The following is a 13,104-nucleotide window of genomic DNA, read 5'->3' as shown; positions in this document are numbered from 1 at the left end:
TTGACTTTTGTCAGTGGCACTGTTGCCCTGTAAGCTTCACGGATGGTTCTTTGTTTGTTGTTTTGTTGGCGTCATTCCAAAATGAAGATGTGCGCTCACCACGCTGCACTTTGGTCCTTTTGACGGCCGTGACACTAATACCTTTGACTGACACTGCTTTTTAAACTTGTCTGGTCAGTACTCAAATATTTGTAATATGCATTTTTCTACCTGCAGGCAATACTTTGATAATTTGTCAATTCTAATAATCATACATTCATTGATGAATAGATATGGCATGTTTCAGGACACTGATATATCTGAATATGTTGAAAAAATATACTGCCACTATCTTCACCACCAAAGAATAGCAGTGTGATTTTAATATGATTTGACTCTTTGCAGGCTGTCACACTGTCTCGTCACAGAGGAAGGCTGTGCTTCTCTGGCCTCAGCTCTGAGGTCAAACCCCTCACACCTGAGAGAGCTGGACCTGAGCTACAATCACCCAGGAGACTCAGGAGTCAGACTGCTCTCTGCTGGACTGGAGGATCCACACTGCAGACTGGAGAAACTCAAGTATGTAGAGGGTTTATGTCAATGTTCTTATCAGACATGTTTCACTTATCAGGCTAGTTAAAACAAACATTCTTACCACCACTTGGACAAAGGTATATGCTGACTGTGTGTGTGAGCTCGCATGTATCCCTCAATGACTGTCTGTTCTTCTGCTTACCGCTACAGTGTGGAACATGGTGGAGAGTACACAATGAAACCTGGACTTAGAAAATGTGAGTGTTGACAGATGTGAAGAATATGACTAAGAACAAGTCTTAACTTGAATTTAGTCAAAGTCAAAGACCACCATCACTACTTACTTGGTCATATTAAATATCAGCTGTAGTTCTACAGAAGCAGAAATCAGGGACACTAAAGTTTAAAAATAATTGATTTGACAATGTGTGTGGCATGTTCGTTTTACATAATAAATGTGTGTTTGTGTTCATGATGCATACGTGTGTGTGTGTGTGTGTGTGATCATTCCACAAGTCTCAAGTTACCTTAACTTCTCCTTTTGATACCTAGAAACATCTATATTAAATTAATTTGTGAAAAGTGAGTTAACATTCTAATGTGAATGATGATTTATAATATTGTGTCTGGTTTCATCCATCAGATGTCTGTGATCTCACACTGGACCCAAACAGAGTATACCGACTCCTCTCTCTGTCTGAGGAGAACAGAAAAGTGACACTGAGGTCAGAGGAGCAGCCGTATCCTGATGACCCAGAGAGATTTGAGAACTATGAACAGGTGCTGTGTAGAGAGGGTCTGACTGGGCGCTGTTACTGGGAGGTAGAGTGGAGTGGGAGAAGGGTTGATATAGGAGTGACATATAAAGGAATCAGCAGGAAAGGAAGGGCTAATGACTTTTGTCTTGGATACAATGACACGTCCTGGACACTTTTCTGCTATGACAACAGTTACATTGCCTGTCACAATAATAATCCCATTGCCATAGACGTCCGCCCCTCCAGCTTCCATAGAGTAGGAGTGTATCTGGACTGGCCAGCCGGCACTTTGTCATTCTACAGAGTCTCCTCTGACACACTGACCCACCTGTACACATTCACCTCCACATTCACTGAGACCCTCTATCCAGGGTTTAGGGTTTGGTATGAAGACTCCTCAGTGTCCCTGTGTCAAACACAACATGATGTTTCATTCTAATCATGGTCATGTTCAGTAAGACACAATGGATGAGCAATGTAGATTATCTCTCTAGTGTGTAAACCTCTCTATCCAGGGTGTTTGGTATGAATATCTCTCTAGTGTGTAAACCTCTCTATCCAGGGTGTTTGGTATGAATATCTCTCTAGTGTGTAAACCTCTCTATCCAGGGTGTTTGGTATGAAAAATATGTAGTAGCATTACTTTAAGGTTAATATAAATGATAGGTGTGTACAATCGTGTTACTCTGGTTGTGTAAATTGCTGTTTTCACATAACTCTGTACCTATTTCACCACGGCTGTCCACATCTCGTGTTACTCTGGTTGTGTTAATGGCTGTTTTCACATAACTCTGTACCTAATTCACCACATCTTGTCTGTTCCGAACAAAGGCTCTCCTCATCCTCTATTCTAAGAACCAACTGTTCTTGGTTCTCGTAGGAGAACACAGAGGACTCTGACTAGTTGGCCACCTCATCCACTAGATATGTGTTGGTTCGACACATTGAGTCAGTTGTGGTGGAACCAGCCATGACTAAGCATTAATAGGTTTACTATATGAGACCTCTGTTGGTTTCTGTATGTCAGAGCTCTTGGCCCAACACTCAAGAGTGTGGGGTCGACCAGCCTCATTATTGCAGGGCTCTCAACGAGTCTCTTATGGGTGCAGTGATTCAGGGCAGGTGGAGCTGTTATGAGCCCCAAATCTTTACCAACATAAATCAAATCCCACCCAAAAATGGTGGCTTGCTTGTTTTGCATGTTATTTTGGCATTAATATGTGACACATATCAGTTTGCAAACAATGTAATTTTTTATAATATGTATATCATTGAATTAATAAAGCTCTATAGAAACATTGTTGCTTTTTTGATTTCTTGAGTAAGGCAACTAAAAAAATGCAGGTGTTTCAGCCCAGCTCAGTGCTTTTTAGTGGTGGTGGTGGGGCAAGCCAGCAGAAAATACAAGCGTTGCGCCTTGATTGACTCAGTGTTCTGTCACCCATTGGGAAACTACGTCACCTCCAAGTCTAAGGGGAGACCTCGAGAATTCTAGCCCCTTGGGTGTTGCCATAGAGTTACATTAGAAATGCCCATCCAAGAAGGCTCAAAGTCATTGGCCACAGATAAAATGACGTCAAATCACATATGTACAGTAGCTTTGATTGGACCGATCATGTCTACATCATACCTTCAAAATCTTAGCTAGCAAGCTAGACAGTCATCAAGTCGAAAATCTACTGGCAAATCATATGATGAGAAATAATAGACAAAACATATCGGTGCTCATCGGCCATTGGACATAAACACAACAAGTTGGAAACTTAACAACACGTGTTGAACGGTCATCCAACTCGGAATTGTAAATCCTCTTTCTAGAGAAACGACCTAAAGCTCAATGACCTCATCATGATTTGACCTTGTTTTTTCCGAGTTCCAGTTGTTTTGAAAGCACCATAAATCCAGAAAATTCCAGGCTTTGATGACAAAATTTTCCCACGAAGGACCGTGCCAACGGCCGTGCCAACTTCCTGTTCAAGTGAGCACAGCACAACAAGGTGAGTCCAAAACTGTTTTCTATGCTGCTGCATAAATATTGTAATATGCCAGGGAGATATGTATACCGTAGCTAAGAAAGTAATACTAAGCGTATGTTGTGTAGTAAGATGTTAGTAGCCCATGTGCCTCACCCTAATAATTCAGTCTTTTTACCCCTCTTAATTACACCTACTGTTCTGACTTGGTGGTGCACATGTAGCATGTAACCTGTTTTAGAGAAATGTAATCATTGAATATTGTAAGAGCTTTCATTGTCTGCTTATATGCCCCCGTTATTTATCCTACTGTTCTGACTTGGTGTGCAGGGAGAACACTGTAAGAACGGCCCACATTATGAATTCTGTCGCTGTACATTTAAAAAATGCTAAACAAATAGTTATAGTGACTACGTCCGTCCGCTCGCTCATTAATGTCTTAAGCAAAATTACAGATTACCTCTTATCCGCTTGTGGTCCCCTTATGCCATAGATTGTACATCTCAATTGTCATTAGAAACCACATTTGTTTAAGCCATATCAGATATGTTTTTAAAGGCAGTAAATGAGGCTGAATGACCTGTTTCGCTGCCAGACAAGGCTCTGCTGATAGCCAGGTGTAGCAGTGGTAAGGTGTTGGGACTCTGCTGATAGCCAGGTGTAGCAGTGGTAAGGTGTTGGGACAGCTGTTCGGACTCTGCTGATATCCAGGTGTAGCAGTGGTAAGATGTTGGGACTCTGCTGATAACCAGGTGTAGCAGTGGTAAGGTGTTCCTGATTCCTGCACATCCCTCCGTTAGGAGGCATGTTCACATCATTCAATTTTTCTTGAAGGATGGATGATTTTTTAAAATTAATATTTATAACAAGAAAATATTCAAACACCTGGCAAACAGTTCGGGCTGGCCAACCCTCCTGGAGAGCAGCATTTTCTTCCAGCCCTGTTTTAAACAGATACTTCGCCCAAATGACCAAATATGAAATGTTTGTGTCCGTACCTGAAAGCAGTCTGTGGACAAGCAGACTGAACTCTACGGTTTGGTTCCCCACTGCCATCAACCATTAATATGATGATTTCCTGTGCAGAGCCTTGGTGGAGTGGTGACACTTCCTGGTACGTGTCTGATTTCCTGTGCAGAGCCTTGGTGGAGTGGTGACACTTCCTGGTACGTGTCTGATTTCCTGTGCAGAGCGTTGGTGTAGTGGTAACACTTCCTGGTACGTGTCTGATTTCCTGTGCAGAGCCTTGGTGTCGTGGTGACACTTCCTGGTACGTCTCATACAACTTTCCACCTGAGAACAGAGATCAATCCCTGCTTCCAACCTGTTAACCTCTTGCGACGAGCAATCCCGTATCCGGGAGCGTAATTATAGCCTCAAGCTCATTACCATAACGCAACGTTAACTATTTTTGAAAATCACAAATTAAATGAAATAAATATATTGGCCCACATGCTTAGCCTTTTGTTAACAGCACTGTCTTCTCAGATTTTCAAAATATGCTTTTCAACCATAGCTACACAAGCATTTGTGTAAGAGTATTGATAGTTAGCATAGCATTAAGCCTAGCATTCAGCAGGCAACATTTTCACAAAAACAAGAAAAGCATTCAAATAAAATAATTTACCTTTGAAGAACTTCGGATGTTTTCAATGAGGAGACTCTCAGTTAGATAGCAAATGTTCAGTTTTTCCAAAAATATTATTTGTGTAGTAGAAATCGCTCCGTTTTGTTCATCACGTTTAGCTAAGAAAAACCCCCGAAAATTCAGTCATTACAACGCAAACTTTTTTCAGAATTAAGGGCATTTTTATCAATGATGACTAATTATGTATACATTACAATCAGGACTGACTAATCAGAATACTATTATGTTACTGTATATGTACTAATCCGAATACTATTATGTTGTTGTATATGTATGAGTTTTAATTCTTGATCCCAGTACTGAATATAATGTGTGTGAATGAATCGAGGATTAGAACAATGACGGTCTGTTCCTGGGTAGGAATGAATGAACGATATCTTCAGACTGGCTAGAATGCTTATCTACACCGGAAAACCTTGGCTCAGTCATAAATTATATTAAATTGGTAGGGAGACAGATGTGGGAAGGCTTGAGATACATCCTTTGTACTGGAACGGAGATGGCACGGGTTGGTACTAGAACTAATGACGTCATTTTCAGTTTATAACCTGTGGTAACCTGTATCGTGTTCAGTACTCTCGTGAATAAACTCTGCTGTTGGACTTTAAGACTGGGCTCTGTCCATTATTATAGAATAAGGGTCTTACAAATCCTTATGAATTGACAGAGTGTTTAATTTTAATTGGGTATTACAACATAGAGCAATTTAATTCCTTTAACAAATTGGTCCTTCGAGCCGGATCTAAATATCCGTCCCTGCCATCTGGAGGTCGTACGCCGTTAAAATCGTGCACGTTAGTTAAGACCTGGCCTCTGAATTGAGGTTTAAAAAAAACAGGCCGGTATACACCCCAGAAGACAGGGATGGTGACTAGATCCAAACCAACAGGGAGCAGCAGGTCAGTCCTTTATTCTCGAATTTGGGAGGGATTATTTAGGATATATTTTTGATTCATGTTCTAAAGGAGTTTGGATTTAATCAATGATCGGTGCTTGAATATTCTGAACAAATACAATGGGTTTCTACCTTGGGTTTTAACCTAAATCGATAGGAAGGAAACAGGTCTGAAATTGACCTGTGGTAAGGTGCACTACCATAAATAAACTAGAGCTTAATAAATCCTGGTTTTGCCACCCGGAAGGTTATTAAGGAGAGATATAGTATGTCAAATTAAATTGGATAATAAACTAATAATACATTTTAAAAAATGTAGCTAACAAATAGGCATAGAAGTTAAAGATAGAATCAGATAAAACATATGAGAAACTGTTTGTTAACCAAGCCTGTATGTCCAGGATTTTATGCATTACAGGTGAAGTCACTCAATCCGGTCCCTGAAGCCTGTTGGGGGGACCATACCAAGGACTCCTGGTGACTTCCTTCGCGGTGAGGATAGCTGAAAGAGTTCCCGGGGTGCGTATCACACATTGTGGGAGGGTAGGACACTCTGACACTGTCGAACAATCACAGACGTAGGAGAGGAACCGCAAACCTTTTAGGGTGCGGGGGTCAAACTACTATTGAAGATTCTCGACTTTTCCCCAGCTGTGAGCGTTCATAGAAGTGAAGTCTTGGCCTCTTGCTGGAGATATATTTTCTGGGAAAAGGGTGGGGCTTCATCGGAGGGCTGTTCGTCTGAGCTGTCTTCTCGTGGGGGCCATATTCCTGATACAGCACGTCCCACCTGAGTATGCGGAGAGTGGTAATTGACCCATGGTTTAGACAATGAGGATTTTGTTCCAAACAAGCATAAGAGATCCCTAGATCTGGGTAGACAGGAAGTTGGAGTAGAGGTTGGGAAGGATCTCTCAATGGAGTTTTATATAGACCAAATGGGGCCTTTAACTACATGGCAGTCTAGGACTCTGAGCCATTACGGTATATATCGGTGCAGGTCCCCATGTGGGTCGTGGGGACAGGTCATAGCTCATACGGAGAGAGAGGGCTATATGAATCTACTTACCCAGTATGGAAGGAGGTGGAGTACAGTGAAGGTAAGAGTTTTTGACTGTAATCCGGAGAGAGGGATGTATTGCATAAAGATACGCCTTACCCTTTAAAAAGTAATGAAAGAGGATCTAGGATTATTGTATGTTGGATATGACCAGTTTTCAGTCGACACCCTAGTACAGTTCCGGGTAGAGGAGGTTAGGCCAGTATGGTAAAGCTGTTCACGAAAGCAGGAATGCCAGATAATGACAATTACATTGATTTGCACTATTTATATCCACAGGTTCCCCTTTAAATCAAGACTTCCTCCCTTTACAGTGACCGGAGGAGATTATTACAGTTTGGCCCGGTACAGTACTCTTGGGAAATATGTAGGGGAAGATACTACCTGCAATTGGACAGAGAATATTACCACTGACGAGACCATGTCTAATTTGATAGGCGGTTTGAACTCTGTGGATTTCAATAAGGTAAAGTGGGCCAGGGCTGACATCTGGAGGTTGTGTGGGGGAATGATGTCAGGGCGAGGTTTTACCGGCATTTGGACAGGATTATGCTCCCTTGTACATTTGGGAATGCCTTTCACACTCATTCACCACCAAGACACGAAGTTACCCAAACGGGAGAAAAGAGGTACTCCATCTGGGTCTCTTGATGACAAAGTATACATTGATAACATTGGGGTTCCACGGGGGGTGCCAGATGAGTTCAAAGCAAGAAATCAGATCCTAGCAGGATTAGAGTTAAGCATTTCCAGGTGGTCTACTCTCAATAAGAACGTGGACTGGATTAATTATATTTATTATAATCAACAGCGCTTTAACAATTATACCAGAGATGCTATTAAAGGTTTGGCAGAACAGACTGAAGCAACCAGCCTGATGGCTTGGCAGAATAGAATTGCATTAGATATGTTATGCGTGATTTTTGGGACCATGTTTGTGCTTACATCCCAAATAACACAGCTCCGGACGAATCAGTGACCGAAGCCTCAGCTGGTTTGACCACTCTGGCTCACGGTTTGGCAGAAAACTCTGGGGTGGATATCTCTTTGACTAATTGGTTTGATAGTATGTTTGGAAAATGGAAAAAAGTTATGATCACTGTATTATGGGTTACCTTCATCTGTGTAACTGTTTTCGTTTTATGTGGCTGTTGTCTAATTCTCTGTGTACAAGGCCTTATTTCCAGGACTCTGGGGGAAATCGATGACACAACAGAAGGTTGAGGTACGAGCCGATTCCAAGTTCTGACCCGTGGAGTGCTGAATGCATGTCTACAGAACAAGTGGATGAATCTGGATCCTTCATTTGCGGGGAACTTATGTTTGATGAGACCATTTTTGATATTTAGGGAGGTTAGGTTGTACCTTGTTTCAATGAAGATTGTAACGAAAATTCTGATGAGAAGAGTTATGATTCTGATGTTGGCCTAAAAACAGTCAGTGTGAATGCAAGTAGTGGGTTATGTTTAGGTGATGTTTTGATAACAAGTAGTGGGTTATGTTTAGGTGATGTTTTGATAAACAACAATAAATATTTCTAATAAAAATAGAAGTATGCTTTTTAATATTTTAATATAACTAGATGTGTGATTGGATGTAAAATATTTAATCATAGGGTGGATATGTTAAGGGAATTTTTATCAATAATGACTAATTATGTATACATTTCAATCAGGACTGACTAATCAGAATACTATTATGTTACTGTATAGATGTATGAATTTTCTTTTAACCTTAGTACTGAATATAATGTGTGTAAATATAATCAAGAATTAGAACAATGACTGTCTGTTCCTTGGTAGAAATGAATGCACTTATAGCCAGACTGGCTAGAATGCTTATCTACACAGGCAGACCTTGGCTCGGATCATAAATTATCTTAAGTCTTGAGAACCATACAGCCATTGTACTGGAGCGGAGATGAGACGGGGTAGTACGAAAACTAATGACGTCATTTTCAGTTTATAACCTGTGGTAAACTGTATCATGTTCAGTACTCTCGAGAATAAACGCTGCTGATAGATTTTGAGACTGGTCTCTGTCCATTTCATGCAAATAAGAGTCTTACAAATTCTTAGGAATTGACAGAGTGTTTAATTTTAATTGGGTATTAAAACATATAGGAATGTAATTCCTATAACAGGTTATAACTGTGTTTGTGGAGTAAAGCATGTGTATCTGTTGGTTTGAAATAAACTTTAGTGAAAATTGTTTTTTGAGATTTATGTGATTAAAGAAAACTGTAGTATCCAATACGTGTACTTCACATGGATCTATTATGTATTTAACCTTAATGGATGGGTGGTGACTGTTGAGAAGGATAATGAATTCAGTGAATAGTTGGATATCATGAGGCCAGGCTCCTATAATGTCTTCTAGAAGTCTGTAATAGAATGTAGGTTGATGTGGGCACTTGGCCAATGCCTCTCTCTCCCATTCAGCCATGTAAATGTTTGCATATGCCGGGGCAAATTTCTTGCCCATAGCTGTTCCCTCCACCTGTAAGTAGTGCTTATCATTGAATATAAAGTCATTGTGTGTGAGGCTGATTTCTAATAATTGTAGTATTTCATTGTCTGGTCTATTGATATCTGGGTGTGCATGGAAAATATTTCTGACCGTCTGTACTCCTGTTGCTGTATTCATGTTAGTGTTTAAGCTATTAATGTCTATAGTGAATATATATGTTTGGGAGGGAACAACTATGGGTTTGATCTTCTCAAGAAAGTGATAAGTGTCTCTGGGGTAGCTGGGGTGTCTAGTGGAGAGAGGGTTGATATGATGATCAATATATTGGGCTATGTTGTATGATTCGCTATTACAGTCTGATACGATTGGCCTGCCAGGAGGAACTTCATAGGGAATAGTCCAGGTTTCTGGTTCTTTATGAATTTTGCAAAGCAGGTAAAGCAGTCTAGGTGGTGGAGTGTCTGGTCCAAATAGAAAGTCTGGTTGTTTTTTCGTGATGTGCCGTTTTTCATAAAGTGTTTGTATGATTCTACGTAATTTAGTCTGGGTCTGTGGTTGTAGGCTGTTTCCTATTGGTACATAATACTTGGTGTTGGATAACTGTCTATTTGCCTCGTATGTGTATTGATGTTTATCTAGGATCACTGTTTTAGATCCCTTATCTGCCGGTTTCAATATTATGTGAAGGGGTTGTTTATAAGTTATTTTATGGCTTGTCTTTCGATGCGGGTGATGTTGTTCTCTCTATCTGCCTGGGTGTGATAGTTGTGAAGGGTGTCTTGGTCGGTTCTGATTAGGTTCTTTACCCTCCTATCTATCTGGGACAGTTTGGGTTCCCAGATTGAAGGAAGGGTGAATGGTAAATGGTTGTCATTCGTCTGATAGTCAAAGTAGTCTAGAAGTTTAAGTCGTCTATGATATTTATGTGTGTCCCTATGAAGTTCCTCCCAGTCAAATTTACCAGGGCGGGGAATGAAAGACAACTTCATAAATTCATGATGTTTGATGAGAGGGGGTCAACTACCACCTCTGCTGGGTAATCTAAGAAAGCAACTGGGGGAGGAAAGGGGGGAGAGTACAGGGGGTTGGGGGGAAAAGAAGGGTGTGGTATGGCTAGGTGGGTCAAAATTGTGGGTAGAGCCTATTCTAAATTTAGCTGCTCACCCCAATTCTTAAAAATGAGGTCTGCTGTTGTTGTTGTCCAGTGTATCAGGTCTGTTGTTGTGTGGAATTCATCATGGGGTATCTCCAAGAGAAATGGGCCATGTGTGGTGATGTAACCATTAATGACTGAGGTTTCGTTTTCGATCTGGTGAAAGGAGGTGTGAGTGGTTAATAATGGGGATGTAAATAATTGCATTAGGGAAAGTGACTCTTGCTTCCTTGTGCATTGATGCAATCTGTTTGATTGATGTTTTGTAAGGGTCATTATCCATATTGTTTATGCCCACCGAGAGAACCACTATGCTGGTGTTTAAATTAACCTCTGTTTTCTCCAGAGCCTTTGTGAAATGGTAAAATGTTGCTCCAGGGTAACTGTCCACTTATATGTTTGGGTTATGAAATGGAGAGATTCTATTAACATTTAAGTCTCCCAAGACTAGTATTGGTTTATTTCCCTTAAAATTCCAATCTGCCACCTTGCCTTTTGGTCTGTCTTTATGGTACGATGGTTTCTGAAGGGTTGCTGGGGTTGGGGGTTGGGGGTTGATGCTGGGGATGAGGCTGAGGCTGGGGTTGGGGTTGGAATTCAAACTGGGGTGAGTATGTTGAGGCGCCAGTTATACAGGGGTCTCGGACTAGCAGTGACATGGTGTCTTTTTGGAAGGGCTCAGATTGGTTGTTTTTGGGTTGTTGCCCATTGTTTTGTCCATGAATCATCATTTGCCCCTGGAACTGCCCAGTCCTAGTCTCCCCCCCTGATGTGGCGCCTCCTGTTGGTGAGAGCGATAGAGGTGAAATCCTTTCCAAGATTTTAACTGAAACATTGCTGTGTTTAGGACTTTTAACCAGGGGATTGGGGCGTGTTGCTATAACATTGAGGGTTTCTGGCTGCAGGCCCTATGGTGGAACTCAACTGGGGCCTGGATTAAATTAGAGGTGTTAGTGGTTATCAATTCAAGGTTGGAGCCTATGGTGGGCGATGGGGGACCAATGATACTTTGAATACTGTTCTCCTGGGTGGTCGCTGGGTTGTTTAATCTCTGTGGGTCATGAGGGGAAGTGGAGGTCGGGGTTCTCATAATCTCTTACCTTTTACTTTGGAAGAAAGGGAGGGAGTAGGGGCCATGTTATTCTTAGAATGAGATGGGGAGGGGGGGGTGCCATGTTGTTCTTAGAATGAGATGGGGAGGGAGTGGGGGCCATGTTGTTCTTAGAATGAGATGGGGAGGGAGTGGGTGCCATGTTGTTCTTAGAATGAGATGGGGAGGGAGTGGGGGCCATGTTGTTCTTAGAATGAGATGGGGAGGGAGTGGGTGCCATGTTGTTCTTAGAATGAGATGGGGAGGGAGTGGGGGCCATGTTGTTCTTAGAATGAGATGGGGAGGGAGTGGGGGCCATGTTGTTCTTAGAATGAGATGGGGAGGGAGTGGGTGCCATGTTGTTCTTAGAATGAGATGGGGAGGGAGTGGGTGCCATGTTGTTCTTAGAATGAGATGGGGAGGGAGTGGGGGCCATGTTGTTCTTAGAATGAGATGGGGAGGGAGGGAGTGGGGGCCATGTTGGTCTTAGAATGAGATGGGGAGGGAGTGGGGGCCATGTTGTTCTTAGAATGAGATGGGGAGGGAGTGGGGGCCATGTTGTTATTAGAATGAGATGGGGAGGGAGTGGGGGCCATGTTGTTCTTAGAATGAGATGGGGAGGGAGTGGGTGCCATGTTGTTCTTAGAAGGAGATGGGGAGTTGTTTGGGCCAATATTGCTGACATCTATCTGTGTCTGTGAAGGTGCAACAGGGGAAGAGGGTGTTGAGGTACAGATCCCTATCTCAGTAGAAGATTGTGTCTGAGGAAGAGGATGATACTGATTATTTAGCTTCTGGTTTAAAGAGCACTGTGCTGGGGCAGGAAGTGGTCCCAATGGTGATGATCGTTTTTGAGAAGCCTGATGCTTAACTAGAGGAGAGAACTTGGGTAAAGGAGGGAAGTCCTCCAACGAGGATGAGAAAGGAACTGGTGCTGAAGTGGTGGGCAGAGAAATCAACTGTCGTGTTGCCTGGATTTGAGCTGAGGCTGTATTCCAGGGGTTCTGTTGTTGTTCCAGTGGACCGGGAGCCAATGTGGTTACTGGCTGGGGGGAGGCTGAGGGGAAGACGAGACGATGTGCTGCTCAGTGGGGGTTCTTACCGCCTTGTTGTTGTTGTTGTTGTTGTTGTTGTTGAGAGAGAGAGAGAGAGAGAGAGAGAGAGAGAGAGAGAGAGAGAGAGAGAGAGAGAGAGAGAGAGAGAGAGAGAGAGAGAGAGAGAGAGAGAGAGAGAGAGAGAGAGAGAGAGAGCAAGCGATTTGGAAGGATTCTGTATGGAGGAATGGTCTAAGATCACTCCCAATGTGTTCTCCAACTCATAAAACCTTTTAGAAAAAGGCTCAGTGCCGTTATCCACACAAGGTGAGGTATTGAAAGGGGTGTCAATTTTGACCCCGAACCTTTAGAGAGAAAAAGTATTACTTGTTAAACACAATCTCTTTCTCTGAGCCATATTGTATTAGTAGAAATTCATTTAATATCATGATTTTGTTTGAGCATACAATATAGCTCAGTCTTGGAATGATTTATTTTATACAGTCAGTTT

The 13,104-nt window shown here is 42.1% G+C and overlaps 1 protein-coding gene across 1 annotated transcript; it reads left to right on the top strand.

Annotated features, from left to right (window-relative positions):
- The first annotated feature begins 471 nt into the window (after positions 1–471).
- On the top strand, positions 472–2,571 carry LOC110513226 (stonustoxin subunit beta-like). Its single transcript, XM_021593167.2, has 3 exons — positions 472–558; positions 724–770; positions 1,157–2,571. Exons 2-3 carry the CDS (start codon positions 749–751, stop codon positions 1,708–1,710), a joined length of 576 nt encoding a protein of 191 aa, XP_021448842.2. The 5' UTR covers positions 472–558; positions 724–748; the 3' UTR covers positions 1,711–2,571.
- The last annotated feature ends 10,533 nt before the right edge of the window (positions 2,572–13,104 follow it).

Source organism: Oncorhynchus mykiss, chromosome 13, assembly GCF_013265735.2.
Source record: "Oncorhynchus mykiss isolate Arlee chromosome 13, USDA_OmykA_1.1, whole genome shotgun sequence".
NCBI classification, from domain to species: Eukaryota; Metazoa; Chordata; class Actinopteri; order Salmoniformes; family Salmonidae; genus Oncorhynchus; species Oncorhynchus mykiss.
Note: the sequence above shows the minus strand (reverse complement) of the source record. Positions and strands in the feature narration are given on the sequence as shown.